We start from the raw sequence: 24,558 nt of genomic DNA, 5'->3' as shown, positions 1-24,558 counted from the left end.
TACTGGTTTTGGTTTTTGGTTTTTTTTTTACTTTTAGGATGTAAATACTATATCTAGGAAGTAACTAAACAGTCAAAATCATATCTTTTCTGTAATTATGAAAAATCTATAGTCTGATTTTTTTTTCTTTCTTTAATTGCCAAATGCAGATATCAAATTGGAGGATTTCTTACTTGCAGTCACTTTTTGACTATGTAAATTCTCAGGCAGGCCAGACTCAAGAAAAAATCTCACAGGAATAGTAGTGTGGGAGCTTTTGTTCAGGAACCTAAAAAGTATTTGAACTCCCCCCCCCTTCTCTGGCCTGTAACTGATTGTAAATAATTGCTGTATCTTAGGAGACATTACAGCTGGATGCAAATTAATTTTTTTATAAGTAGAAGGTAGTGTTAGTAGGTGGGAGAAGCATAAAGCATGTTTATCTGCATAGTTTGAGAACCTTAAGATTTGTTTTACTTCAGTAGAGAAACTGTTTAGGAGGTGAGTGTATTTGTCTGCTAATGTGGAATGTAGTACTGTGTTTAACACAGACTGGCAGAGGAGGTTGTTCTTGTAATTTGGAGGTTGCTGGTATTTAAAGAATGTACTGGCAGTGCAGTGAAATATTAAGTTTTGGACAAATTCAGAAAGGTAGTTTGTGAAGTTGCTGGGAAAGTGCCGTTTGAGAAGAGAAATGTACCTGGCTCTCCCTCCAGTGCTGTATCTTGCAGGGCATGTCTCTGCTAGCTCAGCACTTTGTGCAGTTTTGTTCAGGTGTGGCTCGAAAAGAAGTGATTAGGATATTCTAACTATAAAACCAAGTTCCAGGTGTATCTAGTTCATTTTTATTATTGGAAAAATTTGTCAGCATAAAGATGCAGAATAGTTTCTTTGTTTACTAAGATTTTTCAGTTCATCTGTTGGAGTCTGCCAGCATGGAATTTTCATTTGAGATTTTCTGTCCTGGCTTCCATACGCCCCCCCCCCCCCCCCCCCCCAGTTTCTGGTGTTAATAATAAAAATCACTTACAAATTGGTAATTTTTGGAAGTTTTTCAGGTTTGAAAACCTCCAAGGATGTGACTCTTATGTTTAGGCTCTAATGCATTAATTCCTGTTAGAAGTTACTTCCTTCATAGGACAGTGTGGTTTGTTCTGACAAAATAATGTGAAAGTGACACTGAGCTGTAAAAAATAATGTTGTAAATCTAGATAGATACAAACTATCTTTACTGTAATTGTAGTTAACCAATTACAAGTGAGACTGCACAGGGTTTTCTGTAATGGTAGGGTAGACCCATGGGTATAGGAATGCACAGCTGTATACTGGTAGTTAATATCTGCTTTTTATCAAATGTTTTGCCTTAAAGAAACATTTGTTATATCTACTAAGGTCCAGGTTCACCTCAGCGTTTGAACTCTGCTTTTTTATCAATCCTTTAGCCTGAGTAGGCAGCCTCTTATGGGGAGCCACCTCTCCTTTTGCCCAGGCCTTCTTTTATACATTGAAGCAGGTGGACTTGTGGAAATACCTTTTCTGAAAGAAATCTTGCATGTTTGTTATTGTTCAGGGTTTAATTTTATTAGTTGATTCTTCCTTGTCTTGGACAGGGAAGGCACTTCAGAAATGTTCCTTGAAGGTGAGCTCTGATACATTGAGTGAAGGATTGGGCAGGCTCAGGGGACAGTTTCACTTCTCTGCAGTATTGAGGGGAAGAACCTGTCCCTCAAAGTGCTGTGGCAGGCTGGAAAATTTCCAGTCTCAGCATTGAAGTATGTTTATTCTTGTGCTTCTAGGAGTAAGATCAATTGAATTACTCAAAATGATGATTTTTATTTTCATTTTATATTGTTACCAAAGATGTATCTTAAGTGGGAGAATGTAGAATGTAGACTCCTTAATTGAGGATGATACCAGTATTGGTGAAAATGTTAACCTTTATGTTTAAGGAGAGTTGTTCAATCTGTGCAAGCAGATCATATTTATCTTTTCAAAAACTTTCTTTTTTTTGGCCATTTTACTTAGCTTGTGTGGTGGATTCATAGTAAAAACAGAATGGAGATTTCATGTACATAAAGGAGCAAGTTAGTGAAAATATCTAGCCATGTGTACTAGCAGTTTGACCTTGTATTTTACAAAGCCTTTCAAGTCAAAGTAATAATAAGAAAACATTAAATGCAACAAAATTGACATCAAACTTTATGACAGTAGTGGTTTTTTTTCATGTACCAAAAAAAAAAAGGATGAGATTCTAAATCTGTGACCTGGAAACTTAACAGGATATTATAACATTGATGCATGTGGAAGTGAAGATGGAAGCTAAAGGAGGTGGGAGGAGATAGGGTTACTAATTTGCATATGAATTGAATAACTCACAACTCACCACCCTGGTAAATATGTGGTCTGAGAGCCTGTTTTAATGTCACATTGGTTTGTCCACAGGTGGCTACAGTGTCAATGGAGGATCTGGGGAAAATACTTATGGTCGGAAGTCGTTGGGGCAAGAGCTGAGAGTTAACAATGTGACCAATCCTGATTTTACCAGTGTTCCGCATGGGAATCGTGCTTTAGCCACAAAAGACATGAGGAAATCACAGGGTAAGGACATTGCTGATTTTCAGGAGGAGGATATCTCTTTTGGCAATATTTCTTGTGTTCAGAATACGAAAAGAAGTTCACTGTGGTTATGCAGTCTGTATGGATTTTATTTTTTGTGATACATGATTAGATGGTGTTGATGGAAACTTGTTTTGCTCATTTTTTGTCCCTTTTTTACTGTTCCTTGTGCTGAGGCTTCTTCCATAGGTTTGGCAGATCTCTCAACTACCTGGCTTAGGCTGTTAATCTTCCAATTTCCTTTAGATGGTTTTTGAGCCCTTACTTGGGTTAGCCAGATTTGGCAGAGACATCTCTAAGGAGGAGAACTTGCTTTGTTGCAAATGGATGCCTGAGTAAAAAGTTGGTAATTAATGAGCCCCAGTGTGGGAAGAGCAGCAATGGTTGGGAGCAGCTCAGCTGTTCCCTGTTCTCCCTGGGCTGCAGGACAAGCAGTGGTCACGTCCTGTCACTGTGTGTGTCCTGCTGAGCCTGCCACTGCTCCTGCTCCCTCTTGCTGAGGAATAGAGGCCAGGGAGGAGCTGGAAGTATCCTAAGAATGTGGGCAAGGTCTGGAGAGATGCAGCAAGAACAAATTTGGAGTTTCAAGAGGGTGCAGGAATGCTGGGCTTGTGTTTTTGAGGAAGAAGGCTTCACTCTTCCCACTATTTGAGGTTTGAGTCATAGTTAAAAAAAAAACAAAAAGCAAAAAGAAGTTATTCTAAGCATTTTTGAATGAAAATAGAAACGTTATGACTAAGCACTGTCACTTATTGCATCACTTAGTATAAGCAGTAGTTGAGCCGCTGGTAAAATCTGCCTGCTTTATGCCAGGCACGTTATAAACATGAGGACAGGCTGTTTCAAGAATTAATATTTCAGAGGAGAAATAAGAATGTTCAGTGTGCTTTGCAGGTGGAAGAGCTGAGGTGTAAGTGGTAACATAGCTGTTTCAAAAATGTGATTTTAGGAATGGGTTAAACTCAGGCTTTAGAATCTCATTCTGGTGTCTTGGTCTAAAATTATGTAGTCCTTTTAGTGTCTTTTTATGTTTATGTAGAGGAAATAGTTTTTTCATTTGAAGAGTGCTCTTTCTGCCAGTACTAAATAATAGTTAATTCAGACTGTTTTCCTGGGTATGTGGGCATCTCTTTAATAGTTAAATGTTAGGATATATAGTTTTGGATTACTGAAGTTGCTGCCTGTGACTTGCATGTTTTCTCTCCTTGAAATGTCAGATTTCAAGAGTTTGTCCTTTTGAATGTGGCTGTCTTTGATTGTTGTAGGTTTCAGCAAGTCATTTTAGTTTTTTGTATCTTCTTTAAAATACAATGGGATTCTGCTGCAGCAAGATTTTGGGTTTTAAGTTCTTTGATATTTTCTTGTTAGTATGTTCATTAAACAATTTTAAAAATTGTCTTCTGTGAGTTAGCATGTGGCTGAGACCTTGCTGAATTTTCACAAAGTGGGTGTCATAGGTATTTGTTAACTAGTGCTTTGATTAGTGTAGCTTCAGTCGTGTTCTTGGTTAGTGTTTTTTGCTTCTGTTTTTTTCTTAAAGTTGTAATTGTGATCTAACAATTAGCTGACACTCTTAGGGAGTAATGGCAATGTAGATTAGCTATTAAGTGAATAAAGACAAAGCTGCTTTAGTCACATCAGATGACTGATGTCTAGCTGAGTAGAGCAGAAAGCTCTGTAGCTGTCTTGGGTTTTCTCATTAGTCATGTTGACTAAGGATACCTCATCATATTCCATGAATCCTCTGATTTGAACCACCATGAAACATGTAATGTTAAACTTACTGAAAGAAATTTTGTTTCCTTTTTTTCAAATGAGGGCAATTAATTATTTGTATGAATTCATAGGTAATTGTCCCTGAGACAGGTGAGCTGCACTGTGACCTTCTCTGGTATGGCGTGCTGTTGGCCAGGTTTAATGAAGTGTTGCCTTAGGAGGGTGTTCATTCTCCCCCATCATGATCTGCTTAAGTGAACTGCCAGGTCCCTCTTCACACTGGGGGGCTTCTGTTCCTCTGTAAATGAAGAGCAGATCTGTTTTCCTGTTTGAAGCAGAGCCCTGCTACCTGTCAGGGAGAAAATATTGTTTGTAGTTGCTTGAAGTTAAATCTGGTTCTTTTCTCCAGGAAGCAACTTGTTTTTTTCCACAAGGTTTTCTCAAAATATTGTTTGTTGAATTATTTTTGTTTATTCTACGAGAAGTCCGGTTTAATCTTACCCCACACCATTTTTTTTAGTTCCATTTATGTAGAAGGAAACTAAGTCCAGGTTTTTATGTAGAAGGAAACTAAGTCCAGGTTTTTATGTAGAAGCAGTTCTGCTTAGTTCTGAATGAGTTCAACAGGTACTGGGCTGTCCACATGAAGAAGTGAAATATTTTGGTAGCTAAATTGGATTTTACATTCAACTTTCTTTTTATGAAAGTTTAAAACCAATCAGGATGTATTTTTGTTTTCTAAAATGACTATTATGACTTACTGATTCCACTCATACACATATTGGACAATACAGTACTGTTGATAAATGCTGTAGGAAAAAATGAAGAATTGCTTTTTTCAGAGCGACCGTTGTCTTATTCTGACGAGTCTCGACTGTCAAATCTTCTTCGGAGGATTACTCGGGAAGACGACAGAGACCGAAGACTGGCTACTGTAAAGCAACTGAAAGAATTCATTCAGCAACCAGAAAACAAACTGGTCAGCAATTCTTCCTTTTCCATTGCATTGAGTATTTCTTGTGTTATAAAACTGTCTTTTTCATATCTGAGTATTGGGATATGTCTGCGAGATTATCTTGCATACAAAGAATTTCATTCCACAAGAAAGGAGAGTGTATTCCTGGATTGTCTTGTTTCCGTAATTCAGGAAATGTTTTATTAGGATGTATTGCCTCAAACTAAACTGCTGAATGCCTGAACTAATGTGGATTAGCTGTTATAGGAATTAACATGGCATGTGTGTGGCTTTCTTTGACTGCTGTTAGGAATAGCCTCTGGATCCCTCAGAAAGGAAGCAGAGGGAAAGGGAAGTAAAGTGTTGTCTTGTTCAAGAACTGCTTCTGTATTTTAACTTAAAAATACACAGGTATTTATTCCTGTGAACAGCTCATCTTAGAGCTACTCAGCTTTCTAACTAAACATCTCTGTATGTGGGAGGAGAACTAAGGAAATCTTTGTTTTCATTACATTTTTAGGAGTTCTGGTGGTTTGAAGTCTCTAATGTCCTCAAGTGTTTTTTGAGGATATGGGGATGGGAAGGGAAGTATCCCACTGTGGGTATAAATTTTTAATATTATGTATTTTGAAATAAAATATTAAAGAGCATATTGTCTGACACATCTCCCCCACTGTTTTGGAAAGCTCAAGAGTTCTCCAAGTACTGAAAAAGCAGGAAGTGATGGTTTAATATCCTGCCACTCATTTGCAAGCAGTGCTCTAAAACTTTAGCTGTGGGATCTGTGTCTATCCTTATTTATGAGAAATTGGTTCATTTTCTCATTGTATGTTAATTAACCAGTGATAATTGTGCTCTTTTCCAAAGGGCATGAGACTTCAGTATGGGGAGTATTCTGGTCTGTGCACCTAGGTGTAAGCAGCCCTTGTGCAAGCCTAGTTAACACTTCAGCTTTCATCTTGTTACTACAAGGGTTTAGGAAGTAAATGCTTTCCACAGTTATTCTGTGGTTATTTTTAGTTACTTCCATTGTTCTCCATGAGGTTTTCCCCATTTTTAAAATTTTGTAACTGTGTTCCATTTAGGTTTATTGTTATCTCAGAATGTACTGAAATTGCCATTGTAATGTCTAAGTCAGCAATGACAAACTTTGTTAGTGGTCAGAGTATTGAAAGTTTATCACCTAGAAGCTTCTCTGAGCTCACTAATGAGAATAAGATCAGATGTCAAGTGATAGCAAGGCCAAAACTTCATAATGGACAGTGTTTAACCTAGCAGTAGTTCCTGCAGGTCTTAACACTACTTAGTGTAGTTTAACTGAGTTCTTTTCATCTTCAGGGCTGAAATATGAGTTCAAAGTAAAGTGGTAGAAGTCAGTAGTCTCTTGTCATCTAATGGAGTCCAGCTTTAGCTTCTAAATGATAGAGATGTCTTTTCCTTTTTAGCCTGTCTTGCAGGTACCAGACACATTTTCAAAATGCCCTTATGCATTCTGAGGGGTCAAGCATGTGGGTATCTGTCCCTCCACCCTCAAAAGCATGATGTTGCTCAAAACTTTCAACAAAAACTGGATACCATCCACTGTGTTAAAGAGGAATGTGTTTTTGAAGAAAGGAGAATAAACCTTATTAACTTGTCAAGAAAACTTCCTGTTAATATGTTACACAGTTGCAGCTAATGTGTAATTTTTTCCAATCAGATCACTAATGTGGCAGGGGTTTAGTGCATATTAAGAAAACAAGTCTTTCTGGTTATGTTTACTGGGAAGCACTGGGTCATCAATAATGCTTCATCTCCAAGATTGTATTACATTTCACTAAAATGCAGGGTTGCCTAAGTAGAAACTTTAATACTTCAGATTATACTGTGGGTTCCATTAAATTTTCCAGTGATATAATTGATTTATTAGTATTAAGAGATTTGGGCTTTAGTGGATGCTACTCATGGGCTGTGTGATGAGTCTTCCATGGTGATGTAATGTTATCAGCAAGAACTAAACTTGGAACAAAGCTTGATATCAGGCTGCCAGTATTTTCATGGCTACTGTAAATAAATATCAAATATAACATCTAGGATAATATTGCAGTGTTGCTTAATATAGTTGATGCTAGTCTGCAGTGGCCATGGAAAGCATAATGGCATTCTCTTGGCAAGGAGAACTGGGAGTGTTGTGTTTAATGTGGGTGTAAACAGGGCCTATTGTGGAGGCAGTATTGGGCAATTACTGTGCTTATGCCTTTTATGTATCTTATATTACAGGTCCTTGTTAAACAACTGGATAATATCCTGACTGCCATTCATGATGTGCTTAATGAAAGGTAAGTTGAAAAAGTGCTCTAAAGGGGAAAAATAATGTCAGCATTAGGTTTGAAATAGGGAAAAGTTTGAGAGAAAGTAATTTGCTTGTTTTGCATGGGTGTCCCATTGCAGGAACAGAATGAAATTGGGGGGAGTAAAGGCTCTTAGGCATATCAACAGTACTGTTGGGCTGTCTAGAGTACACCTCCCTTGGGGACAGAATGTGGAGGCACAAGTGTGGCTTTGATGCTGTGGGTAGTGTGGAGTCTGTCTCAGGTGTGTTCAGTCAGCTGGTGGAGCTGTGCAATGCTGTGGTGGTGTAGCTTCCAAAATGAAATGATTTTTTTTACAAGCTGAGTCATTTACATCCAATTAAAAATGAATTTAGAGGATGCTGAGGTTTGTGTGGGTTGTTAGTTGCTTAGGTCAGTGTTATTTCCCCAAGTCAGCTGCATATTAAGAACTATTTCTATTGGGTAGTGTGTTACTAGCACGTTTGCCTACTTTTATTCAAGTTGATTTACTCCATAGAAATAATATTTCTTAGAATTTTGTCTTAGCTTTGCCACTGCTGCCATTAAGTAGGAGAGAAGCAGCTTCATTTCTGCATATATTTTATTTTGCTTTAGAAAATGCATAATTTTGTTCATGCTTCTGTTTTGCTGTCATGCCTGGAGATCCCAAGTTTCTTTTTTTCTCTCCAAAAATACAGTAGCAAATTGCTTCAGGAATTGAGACAGGAAGGAGCTTGCTGTCTTGGCCTTCTTTGTGCTTCTCTGAGCTACGAGGCTGAGAAGATCTTTAAATGGATTTTTAGCAAATTCAGTTCATCCACAAAAGATGAAGTTAAACTTCTTTATTTGTGTGCAACCTACAAAGCACTAGAGACTGTAGGAGAAAAGAAAGCATTTTCATCTTTAATGCAGGTAAGACTACAAGTTAAAACATGATTATTAATGATTTTCTCAATGCAATGCTTGAATGAACTTTTTAAACTGGAATGAACAGTAAGTAATACTATATTGACATAATAAGTAACTACCATTACAACTGGGAGGCAACTTTCTGAATGGGATTATTTGATTCTGGTTAAATTAGAAAAGAATGACAAGTCTTTGTAGGATCATGCATATTTTGATGCAACTTTCTAGTATTTATGGCAAATCCAAGAAGAATCTTGTTGAGACAAAAAGATAAATTTATGTGGAATGGTACACAAAACCCAACCTTTTGATTGTTTTGTGCTACCTCCTATTTACAATTTCTAAATTGGAATTTGGAATTGTGGGTAGATCTGAGAAGGAGTGGGATGTGTGCAGATGAGATGATGTCCCCTTGTACAAGTTTTAGGGTTTCTTATTTTGGGTGTAGAACAGCTGTGGCCAGGTCTGTGCTCCAGTTTGTTACTTTACAGAGCCAGACAGCTTTGGCAGGAGAAATGGGGCTTAAAAAACCCCAGTTGTTCTGTGGCTAAAGAGCTAAAGAAAAGTGTTCCTTGGCTCTGCCATATATCAAGCAAATGCCCCCTTGAAGTGATTATTTTCATCCAGTGTATGTGATGCCTTTTACATTTTGTTCCTGCAGAAGGAGTAAAGTTTTGTTGATTGAATCAAAGTAGTTTGTTACAATGTGTTCTCTGTCATGTTTTGATGTGAAATATGTGGTGGCTTTGCTTTACTTTTCAGCTTGTAATGACTAGCCTGCAGTCCATCCTAGAAAATGTTGATACCCCAGAGTTACTGTGCAAGTGTGTCAAGTGCATCCTTTTGGTGTCTCGATGCTACCCACACATTTTCAGCACCAATTTTAGGGTAAGCTTTCTTTGTGCTTTGTGTTTTCTTTCTAACAATAGAAATGTTGGTGCATTTATTTGGGTAATGACTCTGTTTTCACAATTGTTTTCCAGGACACAGTGGACATACTGGTTGGGTGGCACATAGATCATACTCAGAAACCTTCTTTGACACAACAGGTCTCTGGTAAGTTTGGCCAGAGGAGCTCATGGAAGGTCTCACAGCCTGCTCTGGCTTGCAGATGTTGGGGGTTTACTTATACCAGTTTGGGTCTTCTGACATGGAAGTTGACATAAAAGCAAATTGAGTTTCTGGCTGCATAACGAGCTACTTTGTTGCTAACTTTTTAGTAAATTTGCATTTTCCATTTTATGCTAATTCTGGAAAAATGGTATGCTTTATTCAGGGTACATTTAAACACCAATTGTTTTGTGCAATTTTGTAACAATCTCTAATAAATTTATAGGTCTTAGTATATCCTCTGTGAAAGGATATGTTTTTTCCCACGTACTTTCAGAAAATCTTTGTCATAAAGATACTGTACTGGCATTTAAAAAATGGGGAGAGTTTTTCCAATAGCTTTATCAGTTTTCTTGGAGTTATGCACAGCAAGTTTATTATGCTTCTTGTGTCATAATCCTTCTGTCCTTGGTTTTTAACTGCTGTGGGGCTGAACTGAACCTTAAAATGATTTTTGCAAAAGGACAGAAGAGGGAGATACAATTTGTATTTCTTTTAAAAACATCTAGTGTTAGTATTTTCATGTAGATGACTTCTCAGCTCAGCAACTTTTCCCTCAGAAATATGCAACTAAAATAATGATTGTATGTCCTCCTGTATTAATTGGATTGATACTTTTGTACAGGATGGCTGCAGAGCTTGGAGCCCTTTTGGGTGGCTGATCTAACTTTTTCTACCACACTTTTGGGTCAGTTTTTGGAAGATATGGAAGCTTATGCTGAGGTAAACAAGACTTTATGGTATATACCAGAGTGAACTGTTATGGTTTTCTTAATAAACCCACAGCTGTGATTTTTATGGCTGTATTACTTTTGTGAGCTTTCCTGGGGAAAAGGGCACCATATTATGGAATATAATTCAGTTATGTACAATGACCAGCTGCACAAATACTCATGAACTGTTTAATTAGTATCAAAACCAGGCCTTCAGCCATTGTTAATTGAGAATATAGAGTTTTAGTAAAACTATAAACAATTGACCAAACAGGAATGCCTTTATTTTTCAAGAGCTGATGTGAAGACAGCTCATGATTTTTCCTTGGTGCTTTATTTAATTGTCCAACCTCAGAGTGTTTCAGAACTAGTAACTGTTGGGGAAGAGAGGAAATCTTAATGCTTCAAAAGACTAATGATAAATCTGTCTTTTTAAAATTAAGCAGCAGATTACATTGTGCAGGAAATAATGCAGCAGGAACTGATGGAAAATGAGATTGTATTCATTTAATGTACTTCATTTTGACTTTGCTTAGTTAACAGGGCATAGAGTTTATCTGATGCTGTCATTAAAGGAAGAGCTTTGGGGTTGGGGGGGAGTGCTGTCTTTTAAGGTGTATGTACTTACATGAGTATGTACTTCCAGGTCAATTGTACTACATTGTGTATGTTAATATGCAGGTCCTGTAGGTAAAACTGTACTTGCAGCATAATTTGTTTCACTCAAAGCAGAATCAATAATTTGGTCAGTGTCCTCCTCTGTACAGCAGGGCCTTTGCTGGGGCAGCTTTAGGATTCACAGGGCAGAGCAGTAAATCACTGCTTATCAAGCTGGCTGCTGCTCTGGTCAATGTGTGTATTCTTAGTCACGGAAGAGTTTTAAGATAACGTGTGCTAACATGGAGGAGGTGCTTGCAGCCAGTGTGTTTATCTCACAGTGGGGTAGAGCAAGGCTACAGCTCTACTAATGAGATCAGCACTTCTGGGAATGTTCCCAGGCACTGGTGCCAGCTGGCATGAGTAGTCTGTTAGTGAACTCTTGGTCTCCAGATCAACATAGTTTGCATGTGTGATGGGAATGGCCAGTCAAACATCTCCACACCAGTTTGGGGATGGGAATGTTTTAGAAGAGTGGTAAAAGTGTGCAGACAACTCTTGGTAACAGTGCAGCAATACAGATGATCATGTTCCAGAGACCAGGAACTTCATAAGCCTCAGTTTTAATTTACAAGATATAGTCTGAGTACTTTGTTTCAGTGGCTAAACTCATTGCTACTCTGTGACTTCTCGTTGTCATTGTGTGCCTGTATTCCCCCTTCATGTGTGTGTAGTTAGGAGGTACTGGATAAACGCATCTGTAATTGGATTGTACAGTTTAATGTCTGGAAAAAGAGATGAATGACTTTCAGTCTCACATTTTGATGTTTTACCCATGTGTAAGTTAATGATGCGTGCTGATACACAAACCTTGTGTGCTGCAGGACCTCAGCCACGTGGCTTCTGGGGAATCAGTAGATGAGGACATTCCTCCTCCCTCGGTGTCGCTGCCCAAGCTGGCCGCGCTGCTGCGGGTCTTCAGCACCGTGGTGAGGAGCATTGGGGAGCGCTTCAGCCCCATCAGAGGACCACCAATCACAGAAGCTTATGTAACTGATGTAAGAACTCCATTGCTTTGGCTTTCTTGGTTGCTCACATGTTTTGTCACCATACAGCAATGCCACTCACTGAGTTGATTTAGGTTTTACAAATGTTACGTGACTATGCATATTCTCAGCTTTGAGTAAATCTGTTTTTTCCAAGGAATATGCTACAATAATTTTATTAAAGTATAGCTTGTGATAGTGGCACATGGAAGTGATATCAGAAACTAGCTGTTTTAGACATTTTAACTTCATGTGGCTGGGTTTGCTTGTTATCTTTGAAACCATGTTACTGTTTATTCAGATAACTATGCCACTACAGAAACTTGAATTCTAGTTATTCGATTGAGTTTGATTTTTATAAAATGTGATGGTTTTTCTTTCTGTTGAAATTTTATCTATTAAATCTGATAGCAAACTTTTCTAGCTCTATAGTATAGGATGGTGTAAACTAACTATGCTAAGTAGCTGATATAGTTCTGTAATGGGTGAGGAGATAAGATAAAAATACCTGCACTCAAAGTCTTGTGGTTGCTGGATGACCTGCACAGCTGGAATTTATTGAGAATAAGAATTGCAGAACTTTGTGAGAGACACAACTTCTTGGGTAAATAAGTGTATGGATTTTCCAGTTGAAGACAAGACAGTTATGTAACCTCGGCATTAATCTACAGGGGAGTCTTGTGACAAACTCAAGAAAACTCATCTGTCTTTTGCAAGGGGAATTCTGGTGACGTTTAGTTGGAACTGAGCAGAACTGTGGATGATGAACTTAGGTTTTGTAGGTCTCTAACTGAATTGGAAACCAAGCAGTTGAAAGTTTGTTTTTTCTTACACTTCTGAAGTGTAATGCCAAGATGACATTTTTCAGAATAGAATTGAGCAAGCTGCAGAGCAGGTGATGGGACATGATATCAAATAGGTGTGAACACAATTAATAAGCATCTCTCTTTAACAGAGTTTGACTCAGTTGTGTTTCTAATTTTGCAGGTTCTGTACAGAGTAATGAGATGTGTGACTGCAGCAAACCAAGTGTTCTTTTCTGAAGCTGTGCTTACAGCTGCCAATGAGTGTGTTGGGGTTTTACTTGGCAGCCTTGATCCTAGTATGACCATACACTGTGACATGGTCATCACCTATGGATTAGATCAAATGGAAAATTGTCAGACTTGTGGCACTGACTACGTCATTTCGGTCCTGAATCTGTTAACACTGGTTTGTACATGTTTTTATTGTTGTAGAAAAACAGTATTTTGACTAATCTTTAATAATGAGTAAAAATTCAGGTAAAGTTACTTATTTTGGTTTTTATTCCCAGATTGTTGAACAAATAAATACGAAACTGCCATCATCATTTGTAGAGAAATTATTTATACCAGAGTCTAAACTACTTGTTCTTCGTTATCATAAGGAGAAAGAGGTAAGAGTAGCTTCTACAGATCCATTCCAACAGCCTTCATGCACTTCCTAGAATATATTAAACAGTAAAACTTAAGCTGTAAAGCTCATCTTAAATACATTTCTTAGTCTAACTGAATATATGAAACTTCTGAAAAGGCAGATATAGGTACTTCTTTGTTTTAGCATTTAGATTTGATAAGAAGTTGGTAAGTTTGCCATCATTCCAGGTAGAGAGGTCCTTAGTTCATCTGGCTTTGATACTCGGCATGTTAGGTGGATGATCTAGAAAATAATTAGTAGAGTCTGTAAGTAAGAGGTACAGAAAACTGAAGATAGGTATCTGTATCAGATTAAGCTATTCATAGGTAAAGAAATGTGATTTAAAATTCTTTGTTGCTGATTAGTATATTTTATGATTTGTTTTAATAATTTATTGCTGTAATTATATTCTCAAGGTCGTTGCAGCAGCCCTTGCTGTATACCAAGCTGTATTGAGCCTGAAGAACATTCCTGTTCTGGAGACTGCTTACAGGTTGATTCTAGGAGAAATGACCTGTGCTTTAAATAGTCTTCTCCATAGTTTACATCTTCCTGAGGCCTGTTCTGAAATCCAGCATGACTCTTTTAAGAAGCTTATATCCAATGTGGATAATGCCAAGTTTGTTGTTATATTTGACCTCAGTGCTCTAAGTACTATTGGAAATGCTAAAAACTCATTAATTGGGGTGAGTAAAAACTCAACAGATAGTTCATGCAATAAGTGTAAAAAATACTTGATTACTTAAAATTAATGCATTACACCAGTAGGGTGCATATGTATAACTAAAATGATATATTTGTCTCTGAAGTTGCTAAGTTTTAGAAAAACTTCCAGTGTTAAAACTTAGGGAAAATGGTGGGTGGATTGTACCTCTAGTTGTTGCATTATGAAAAGCAGTTTCTAGGGAAGAGCATCTTATCAGGGTTATTAAGGGTTTAATGCTAAGATCATCATAGTAATTGCTTTTGAAACTCAAGGCAGATAAAAGCAGCTGTAAAGTGTCCTTTGGTAGTATATTAGCCATATGAAAACACTTCCCAGATCTTTCCATATAAAAACATGAACTACTTTTAACAGACTTCTAAAAAATGGGTAAGAAAATAGTTACAGTCAGAAAACAATAGAGTTAAAATATTTCCTGTGGGGAAGAAGGGAAAGACATTATTTGATGGTATGAAAATTACAGTTAAAAGTAGATCCTACTTTTTATGTTTCTGTGTTTGTGTTTCAATTGTTTTATAGATGTGGGCCCTTTCACCAACTGTGTTTGCACTGCTGAGTAAAAACCTGATGATTGTTCATGGTGACATAGCAGTTCACTTCCCTGCTGTCCAATATGCAGTGCTCTACACATTGTACTCACACTGCTCCAGGTATGAGGTTTGATAAGTCAGCAGTATTTTAAGGGCACTAGGATGGACTGATGTGAATAGAAGATATTGTTGGAGGGGTGAAAGGAAATAGGCTGTTACAATCAGGCTTTTGCCCAAACTTCCTTAATTAATTTTTGCTTTCATTAATTGCAGGGAAGCTGTGTCTCAGCCAGGAAAGCATATCCTAGCTTAAAGTTGGCCTTTTATTCAAAGGCAGATTAGAAATCTTGTTTGAATAGAGATAACTGAGGGAGAACTCTACTGAAAGCAAATTAGGAAAGATTATTTACTATTTTGCTTACTGAGAGATCAGGGAGGGTAATGAGATGTAAACAACAGATGTAAATACATTTTAGACTGTATTAGTACAAACTGCTGTTAAAGGGAATAATTTTAACTGTTACTCTTTGCATTCTTAGCTGTGGTGATTTTTCACTAAGCATTGGATACCAGATGCAGTTGAGAGCAGGTTACTGGCCTGCATGGACTGATAGCAAATTGTAGCTTTGTTCTTTTAGGCTAGGCATCAAAATATTTGGGTTTTGACAGAATGTGGTTTGTGTGTGTATGTGTTCATTTAACTTTTGCTGCTGATTGTTGATGTTTACTCTCTTCCTGTAAACTTTAGGGAAGTATCTCTAATCTTGGGGTAGTTTCACAGTTTGTTTTTCCTTGCCTTTTCAGGCACGACCATTTCATATCCAGTAGCCTCAGTTCTTCCTCTCCCTCTCTGTTTGATGGAGCAGTTATAAGTACTGTAACTACAGCAACAAAAAAACATTTCTCAATCATACTGAACCTTTTGGGGCTACTGCTTAGGAAGGATAACCTTACTCAAGATACCAGGTAAGGAAAATATTCTTAGAAATTGAGAAATTTTTTTTGTCTAGTAGAATACATTCATTCAGAAACCAGGGTAATGAGAATTTGTAAAACTTGGGGCAAATTTAACCTGTCAAATCTTTGGGATTTTTTTATACACTATTAGTGAAATTGTGGAAAAAAGTACCTGCTTGTTTTTATATATGAAAACTAGAGAAGTTTAAACCATCCTAAGATCTATCCATGAGAAGCAGAGCTATCAAAATTCACTGAAAGAAAAGGTTTGCTCACTAAAAGTATCCTTACCAAAATGCTGTGAAAGCTGAGGACATCTTTAAAGTTAAGAAATAACTTGTTTAGAAAGCGTGAGCTGTGGTGTGATAGATGTGCAACGTGAAGTAGTTTGAAAATACCTTTCTGTAACTGTGTAGAGTGACTAAACTCTTGGTTTTTGAAGGAAACTACTTACAACATGGGCTTTGGAAGTGGCTCTTCTGATGAAGAAGTCAGAAACATATACACCGTTATTTTCTCTCCCATCTTTTCATAAGTTTTGCAAAGGACTTTTAGCAAACAGTAAGATATTGCATATTTTTACTTAACTGTCTTTTACATTTCAAAATTAAGTACTTAAATAGCCTTGTCCCACTGATAGTAGCAACTGTACTTGTTTCATTTACTTTAAGGATGCTTCAAGGTTGTATTGTGCAAGAACTTAGACTCTTTGTATGATTTTTTTAAAGTGGATCCCTGCCTGTTACTTAAACAATTAATTTTCTTAAAATAAATTGCAATCTTAAGAGATTTGATGCATCATTGACATTTTTGGTAGATCGATTTCCCAGTCACAAATCATTTATCAAAAGCACTGGAACAGTTCTGTGATGTATTCAATTCCAAAATCTGTAAATAATACGGGAGCAAATGCAGAGCAGTGCAGAAGTTACCTAATTCCAGCAAGAATAACTTTTTTTCTCCTTTCAACTCCTTACTTCAGCACTTCTGGAAGATGTGAACATTTGTCTTCAAGCATGCAGTAGCCTCCATGCCCTGTCTTCCTCCCTTCCAGATGACCTTTTACAGAGGTACTTGCACGGAGTTCTGTATGTTATTAGAATTATGCTGATGATGGGGATATTAACTTTTCTTTCCTTTTTGGTGTTGCAGGTGTGTTGATGTGTGTCGTGTTCAACTTGTGCATAGTGGTGCTCGTGTGAGACAAGCTTTTGGAAAACTGCTGAAGTCAATTCGCTTGGATGTTGTGTTGAGGTGAGTTGCTCAGACCAGCTTCAGTGTAAATAATGGTTTAGTTTCTTCAGAGACACTTAACCTGAAAAATAATGCCAGTGGACTGTCATCATGCTGTTTAGTTCAAAATCAGAAAGCATGAGCTTACAGTGGTAGTTCTGGGTTGATGGTTGGGCTTGATGATCTTAAAGGTCTCATCCAACCCTCTATGATTCTAAGTGTCTTCCTATCTTTCCTATGCTTTCACTGGTCTAAAAGTAATTAATGAATTTGATTAGTTGTGCATCACTTCTTGAAGCAAACACTGATTCTCTGTAAGGTGCCTGTTATCCAGAGCTTCAGCAATACTTTCCTTGAAGACCTGAACTCTGAAAGCACCTGGTATTAATACCAAAGCATGTAATTACTTCTAGTCATTACATATATAGTGTGTGTGTCACTCTCTTAAACAACTTGTTTTGGTTTATTCAAGTACATTAGAGCATGGGTTGTTTTCCCTCTCTTCCTGCAGTAACCGTACCCACACGGAAATACAAGAAATTTCTTTGGCTATAAGAAGTCACATGAGCAAAGCTCCAAGTAACACATTCCACCCACAGGATTTCTCTGATGTCATCAGTTTTATTTTGTATGGAAACCTCCACCGAACTGGGTAAGAACTCCTTGTGGAACTGAAATCTATGAATGTTGAATTTATAGGAAACAAGTCCAAGTTACAGTTAGTTTAAAATTTGTAATTATTATTACAAACTTTACTTTCAAACTTTTTTTATATTTTTAAGTATTTATAAACATCTTACATACACACCTTTTGGCATATTTCCCTATATACATTGCTGCTTGGAAGTTAATTTTGTGAGAGATCTGTTTGTGAACAATAGGGAGATGAAGTGTGTACGGTATAAACTTGTCAATGCACTGATGTTTTCTTTCAGGAAGGATAACTGGTTAGAAAGGTTATTCTATAGCTGTCAAAGACTGGATAAGAGAGATCAGCCAACCATCCCTCGGAACCTATTGAAGACTGATGCTGTGCTGTGGCAATGGGCTGTCTGGGAAGCAGCTCAGTTCACTGTTCTCTCAAAGCTACGAACTCCTCTGGGGAGAGCCCAAGATACATTTCAAACAATTGAAGGTAAAGTAAAAAATGCACTTTATTTTGATGAGATTTCTTTGGTAAGGTTGTGAGGCAAAAGTGTTCATGTGTAAGGCAAGAGGCACAATGGCTTTATTTTTCAGTGCTTATAGATTTTAAAGATGCTGCATAATTACTGTTAACTTGTGGTAGATTTTGAGAGATAGCATTGCTATCCCTTTGCACATTTAAACACAATACCATTTGGTAACTCTTTTTCCCCATGTTTTGGTAAAACGTGTAGGTATTATTAGGAGCCTTGCAGCCCACACATTAAACCCTGATCAAGATGTCAGCCAGTGGACTACTGCAGACAATGATGAAGGACACAGTAGCAACCAGCTCAGGCTTGTTCTCCTTCTGCAGTATTTGGAGAACTTGGAAAAGTTGATGTACAATGCATATGAAGGATGTGCCAATGCCCTTACCTCTCCACCCAAGGTTTGTCTGTCTTGCAGTGCTGATGTTGCTTGGAACAGTCTGAACAGTGTCTTCAGGATAGTTCATTTCTTAGCCATGAAATTCCAGAAAAACTTCTCAAAGTTTGAGGCTCTTAAAAAACTCCATCTTTAACTTTGGCATATTCCTGCAGAACCTGTTAAACCAGGCTTTGTTTCTGGAGTACCAGCTTGCATAGTGGTACAAGTCCAGTAAGACTGTAGTATCTCTGATTTGTAGCAGTCACTTATTTGTAGATTGTCAGCAGCCCTGTTATAAAGCAACACAGTTATTTAAAGCTTTAATTGCTTTTTGGGGAGTGTAGTAATTATTTATAAGCAACATACCCCTTGTGTATTTCTAAGTGCAAAACATTCTTCACTGTTGAAATAAGCTGTTCAATTACCAGACTTTGATGTGACAGTAATACATGATTTATAGTCAGTTCATACTAGGACTTCTGGCCTGCCAGTGTGCCTGGCCAGTTGCATGCTACATGTGATTTCAGACCACTTCCATTAATAAAAATAAAGATTAATTGAAAACTGGAGAAAATAACCCTTTCCTATTTTTGATATCAATCTTAAGTACTTAACCATTTTGGTTTGTGCAGAAGAATGTTGTTGTGAAACTTCTTTCCTGTCTCTGAAGGTTATCAGGACGTTCTTTTACACCAATCGCCAGACGTGCCAGGATTGGCTGACACGGATTAGACTTTCCATCATGAGAGTTGGATTGCTGGCTGGCCAGCCTGCTGTCACAGTCAGGCATGGATTTGATTTACTCACAGAAATGAAAACTAATAATAGTATCTCTCAGGTACTCTCTTTTCAAACTCTGGGGACTACTGCAGAAATGTTCACCATGATATTTTAAAAGAACTTAGCTAAGGCAACCAGTAGTTACTAAACCAAGTGGTATGTAAAAGAATGAGTTATTTCATGCCACATTTTTAATTTGTATGTTTTTATTTTGGTTGTGATGCTGTGGATTGGAGGTTAGGATGTACTGAACACATGTGGTCAATACAGGAATGAATGCTATAGCTAATTTATGGTTTTAATTGAACAATTTCTAATGTAGTGGAAACCTTGTGAAACTGGTACTGCATTAGTGTAAAGCCATCCCAAGCTTGTGGTAGTGTGATGTCTTTGCTTACCTGTGGGTATGAGAAGTAGGGTTGTGTCATGGGGGTATCCTTCCTCTAACTAGCAGCTATGTTCAGGGGTGGGATGGGTAGATAAAGTTGCTAAAGCCTTCTTGAAAGGGTTGAATAGTTTCTTCAGTACATTATTTGATTTGCTTAAATGTTTTATCAAAGGTGGTTTGATAGATATTTGTTACTTCGTGCTTGCTTACAAATTCTCATATAGGTACAAAACCACCACACAGTGATTGCTAGCCACTGGTGTTCAGGCTGGGGGTTCACAGCACAAACTCTTCCTTTGGCTCCCCTGCTCTTCCAAAAGCAGTGCAGTGGGTGGATATCAGGAGCACTTGTAGATGTCTGTAGTGAAATACTGCTTCACCATTTCTGCGTACTCACCCACAGACATGTGGCTCTTGCATTAGATGAGTTTTGTTAAATAATGCTTTTGGTTTGCATTTAGGGAAATGAATTGGAAGTGACAATTATGATGCTGGTAGAAGCATTATGTGAGCTTCACTGTCCTGAAGCCATTCAGGGTATTGCTGTCTGGTCTTCTGCTGTAGTGGGGAAGAGCCTCTCCTGGATCAATTCTGTAGCTCAGCAAGCAGAAGGACGGTAAGTGTTCACAAATTATTGGATGCTACATACCTGGATGTTGTTTCCTTCTAGGGAAAGTTCTGCTTCTCAGTCTTTTAAACTGCGGCATGAGTCAAGGCTGCTGCTGAATTTTCATGTCCATTATACTCAGTGAATCTTTTCAGAGATGTAATATGTATTTAATCAGTATCCAGCTGTACTTATTCAGATTAAAATTGTGACAGTCAAATATAAAACTCATTTGTTTCCTTCTGTCTCTACTTGATTTGAAGTTTACATTACATTAAAACTTTTATGGACAAGCTTTTATCAAATGCTATAACCTGGAAATTCATCCAGCATCCTCGTATCCTATCTTAATCCTTTGCTGAAGGTGATATGAGCTTTTTGAGCATTGGAGTAAAATAATCCTCAAAATCTAGTTTATTTACAAAAAAAACCAAAAACCCAACTTGGTTCTTTAAGATGCTGACTGAAATATTGAACTGTTTTAGGTTTGAAAAAGCAACTGCAGAATACCAGGAGCACCTCTGCTCCATGACTGGAGTGGATTGCTGTATAACAGGCTTTGACAAGACTGTTCTGAAGTTGGCCAATTCAAACAGTGTGAACAATGCCAGCCCAAAGCATTCCTTGAATGGTCAGTGTTTGTTTTCTTTTTAAGAGAAATACAACTGTGTAAATGTGTACATAAAATAAGAACATTCAGTGATACAGCCATGGTGAAGTCTGACTCTGAAATCTGAAAACCTGTTTCTGTCTGCAGTTAAACTGAACCACTTAATGCCCTTGAAACCAATATTATGTGTAGATAGGAGGGTTTGCAGTACTGAGGTCTAGCTGAATGAAACTGAAGGTAATAGGTAAAATTTTGTAACTTATTAATTTAAATCTAGTCTATTTTAGATCATCATAACTTAAACCTTAGTGTTTATCACATAATTGTAAGCGCACTAGTTATTCAGAGGTTTTTAACTACTAAGACTTAGTTGCATTATTCTGTTTCATCTTTGAAAATGAGCTTCCTTTGTTCCTAATTTAGTTGTTCAGTTTTTCTGTTTTGATGCTCCTTTACAGACGTAAACTAATTTTTTTCAATACCTTTTTTGAAAAGGTTCTTTTTTTCCTTAGAAAAAGTGTCAGTGGAAGAATACCGTTAAAGTTGTGTAACTGTTTGATTTTTTTTTTTTTAAATTAAGAGTTTTTCTTGATAAAAGACATAGAACTGCTGTTTGAAAATATATATTTAAGGGCGTGTTTATGTAAAAGTTTTTTATTTCGTAGGAGAAACTAGAAAAACTGTTCTGACTAAGCCAAGTGACTCTTCACCTGAAGTGATAAACTACCTGGGTAACAAAGCATGTGAATGTTACATTTCCATTGCTGACTGGTCTGCTGTTCAGGAGTGGCAAAACATGGTCCATGAACTGAAGAAAAGCAATAGTAATACCTCAATCAACCTGAAAGCAGATTTTAACTACATAAAGTAAGGGTATAATTCATTTTTTCAACCTTAGAGTAGAGTAGAGTACCTTGGAGTTCATTGTTTTACAACTGAAATATTAAAATGTTAATGGATTTTAAAAATTGGATGTCAGTTTGTAAGTAGAGGCATAGAAAGAAGAGAAGTGTGTTCTTGGGAGGCTGAAAACTTGGCCTTGGCATTTACAGATGGATGAAGAGATAAATAACATCAATCTAAATAGCTACTGTAGCTTTCTGGCTGCTGAGGCTGTTTAGTGTTCAAGAAAAAAAATGTTTCATTGAAGAAAAAAAGATACCAAATTTATTCTGCTTTACTCAGCAGAAGATGAATCCTTTTGCACAACTTAAATAAAATGTATCTCAGTAGTTCTTAAAAATATCTTTAATATACTAATTTAATGGAAAGAGTATAGGAAAGAAGTGGTCTTGGCCACTAAGTTTTTTAGTTTTTTCTTTTTTAAATGAAATTTAGAATTGTACCTTGTGCATTTAATTCCTGACCTTTGATATTTTTCTAGTTCATGAAAAAATACTTGTGACATTGGGTAGACCTTCAGAGTTTAAGGATAGTTTCTTTTTATTTGACAACTTAATTGTGTTCCATTCCTGCATGATTGTGGTAAACATAGTAAAATCCTTTTGGCTGAAATTTCTTGACTTGAAAATTAAAGCACAGAAAGAAGCAGTGAAATAAAATCCTGCAGGTCTAAAAAGGTGACTGCTTCTGTCAGAGAAAGGGGCTCTTCTTTCCCTTTGGTACTGAATTCATTCATTTGGTACAGAACTAGTGCCTTTTATTGAACTATGTGATAATTGAGATTTTTGCTTAGAATTAATCATTAGTGCTCTGTAGGATTTGGAGTTACTCTTGAGTCTTTTCTTTCTGTTGTGTACTTGGCAACTGAAATGAAGTAAGAAATATGAAAATTAAACTATAAATGTTGAATTGCAGATCTTTGAGCAGCTTTGAGTCTGGACAACTTACTGAATGCACTGAACAACTAGAATTATTACCAGGAGAAAATATCAACCTGCTTGCAGGGGGATCCAAAGAAAAAATAGGTATAAATGCATAAATTAACATTTATTTCAAATGCAAAAATAAATATTTCTTTGTGTGTCTGTCTGTATAAATGACAGACTGAAACTTCTGAAGGCAATTTGCTGTGTTCAGTGGACTGACCATAACCCTTATGAATCAAGCTTCAAAATGATTGACACTGGTCATCCTAAATGCTGATGCAAGTGTGTTTTCTGGATTTGATGTGACTGTTCATAAATAATCTGTGGTGAATATCCATAATATTCTATTATTAATACATAGACATATAAAATATATATATTTTTAAAAGAGGGTGTTTTTTTCCTAACTTTCTTACTGTGAAAAATGCATTATCAGATGGTGAAACATGATAAAATTTGGCAGTTTTAATTGGTTTCAATTGTTTAATCTCCATGTAGACATGAAGAAGCTCCTTCCTAATATGCTAAGTCCTGATCCACGAGAACTTCAAAAAGCAGTTGAAGTTCAGCTTTTGAGAAGTTCAGTATGTCTGGCAACAGCTGTAAACCACATAGAACAGGAGCAAAAGTGGCAGTCAATATCTGAGTAAGTTGAAATGTGCTATGAATTAATGTGAAACCTGTGAAAACCTGTTTTAGTTTAACATAACTTTGTGTAAAGCTTCAGCATCCATGTCAGTTCTAGCTGTTGTGAGTTAGAAGCTTAGGAAAAATAAGATTGTTTAACATGGAATTCATATAGTTTATAAAGTACTTCTGTGTCAGCTTAATAATAAAGTATTGTAATGCAACGTGTATGATATTGCAACACTTTCTCACCATCCTTTTAAAGATACTGATTTTGGGTTTTTTCCAGTAATTTTGATATCACGATTAACTCTTACAGTCTAGCTAAGAAAAATGACTGTCCTGATGCTTTAATTTCAGAAATCTTATAAAGTACCTGAAGCAAACCTCCCGCATTGCTATTGGGCCTCTGAGGCTTTCCACGCTCACCGTGTCTCAGTCTTTACCAGTGCTGAGCACTCTTCAGTTGTACTGTTCTTCTGCTTTGGAAAACACTGTATGCAACAGGCTGACATCAGAGGTAATTCTGTGTGTTTAAAACCTAAATTGGGTAATGTCTTTTGCCATGTTATATTGTGGAGTGTTGAATATAAAACATGCATTAATTGTTTTGACTGTTAATCGTACTGTGAAAAGACCTCATTTAGTTTTCTAATGTGCCTTGACCTAAGTTTTTATAAGTTTACATCCAATTCTCTCTATAGTTATAAATATACCTCTCTTTGAATTACAGTATTTTTGAACTGTTATTGATAGTTGCCTTTTAAAGTGTTGGTATTTCTTCTCTGAATGCATTGTAGCATGCACTTAATTTACTTTCAAAACAACTTAAAAATATTCTAATAAAAAATCACTTCAGCAATTAGAAACTGAATGTCAGACTTCAACCACTATGAATTTTCTAGATGTAATTTCTAATCACTGTTCAGAAGATAACAGTTCTTAGTGTTGTCCTCTCGAAATCAAACATAAAATGTATTTCTCTTAATTACAGTGTGGTTAATAGTATAAATAAAAATGTTTGCTCTAAAAATGGTTTTTGGTTTTAATTAATGAAGATGCATTGTAGCAAAGTTGTCTCTCAAGACAGCTGTGCAACTTCTGTGCCTCTTGCAGGACTGCCTTATACCTCTCTTCAATGAAGCGTTGAGGTCATGCAAGCAGCACGATGTAAGGCCATGGATGCATGCCCTGAGGTACACGGTGTACCAGAATCAACTGATGGAAAAGCTTAAAGGTGTGTAACTCTCATTATGGTGGTGGGAAAAGCAAATGCAGAATTTGAACTGAAGTTGTCTGTGAAAGCAGCAGCTGTGTCTTTTTCTAGTA

General features: G+C 37.0%; 1 protein-coding gene across 2 annotated transcripts in view; it reads left to right on the top strand.

Annotated features, from left to right (window-relative positions):
* The window catches only part of SMG1 (SMG1 nonsense mediated mRNA decay associated PI3K related kinase), a 60,555-nt gene that overhangs the window by 9,885 nt on the left and 26,112 nt on the right, over positions 1-24,558 (top strand). For both annotated transcript variants that reach the window (XM_059862000.1, XM_059861999.1), the window contains 27 exons: positions 2,422-2,577; positions 5,154-5,290; positions 7,526-7,584; positions 8,277-8,490; positions 9,250-9,375; positions 9,471-9,543; positions 10,223-10,320; positions 11,792-11,965; positions 12,941-13,165; positions 13,269-13,370; positions 13,807-14,076; positions 14,634-14,764; positions 15,449-15,610; positions 16,044-16,162; positions 16,584-16,671; positions 16,754-16,855; positions 17,346-17,486; positions 17,770-17,969; positions 18,214-18,410; positions 19,059-19,226; positions 20,018-20,172; positions 20,649-20,794; positions 21,439-21,640; positions 22,592-22,701; positions 23,101-23,248; positions 23,590-23,749; positions 24,346-24,466. In XM_059862000.1, the coding sequence (XP_059717983.1) occupies positions 2,422-2,577; positions 5,154-5,290; positions 7,526-7,584; positions 8,277-8,490; positions 9,250-9,375; positions 9,471-9,543; positions 10,223-10,320; positions 11,792-11,965; positions 12,941-13,165; positions 13,269-13,370; positions 13,807-14,076; positions 14,634-14,764; positions 15,449-15,610; positions 16,044-16,162; positions 16,584-16,671; positions 16,754-16,855; positions 17,346-17,486; positions 17,770-17,969; positions 18,214-18,410; positions 19,059-19,226; positions 20,018-20,172; positions 20,649-20,794; positions 21,439-21,640; positions 22,592-22,701; positions 23,101-23,248; positions 23,590-23,749; positions 24,346-24,466 (3,984 nt within the window). The remainder of the gene's footprint in view (positions 1-2,421; positions 2,578-5,153; positions 5,291-7,525; positions 7,585-8,276; positions 8,491-9,249; positions 9,376-9,470; positions 9,544-10,222; positions 10,321-11,791; positions 11,966-12,940; positions 13,166-13,268; positions 13,371-13,806; positions 14,077-14,633; positions 14,765-15,448; positions 15,611-16,043; positions 16,163-16,583; positions 16,672-16,753; positions 16,856-17,345; positions 17,487-17,769; positions 17,970-18,213; positions 18,411-19,058; positions 19,227-20,017; positions 20,173-20,648; positions 20,795-21,438; positions 21,641-22,591; positions 22,702-23,100; positions 23,249-23,589; positions 23,750-24,345; positions 24,467-24,558) is intronic.

Source organism: Haemorhous mexicanus, chromosome 17, assembly GCF_027477595.1.
Source record: "Haemorhous mexicanus isolate bHaeMex1 chromosome 17, bHaeMex1.pri, whole genome shotgun sequence".
Taxonomy (NCBI): Eukaryota; Metazoa; Chordata; class Aves; order Passeriformes; family Fringillidae; genus Haemorhous; species Haemorhous mexicanus.
The sequence above is the reverse complement of the archived record's forward strand: the minus strand, read 5'-3'. Positions and strand labels throughout refer to the sequence as shown.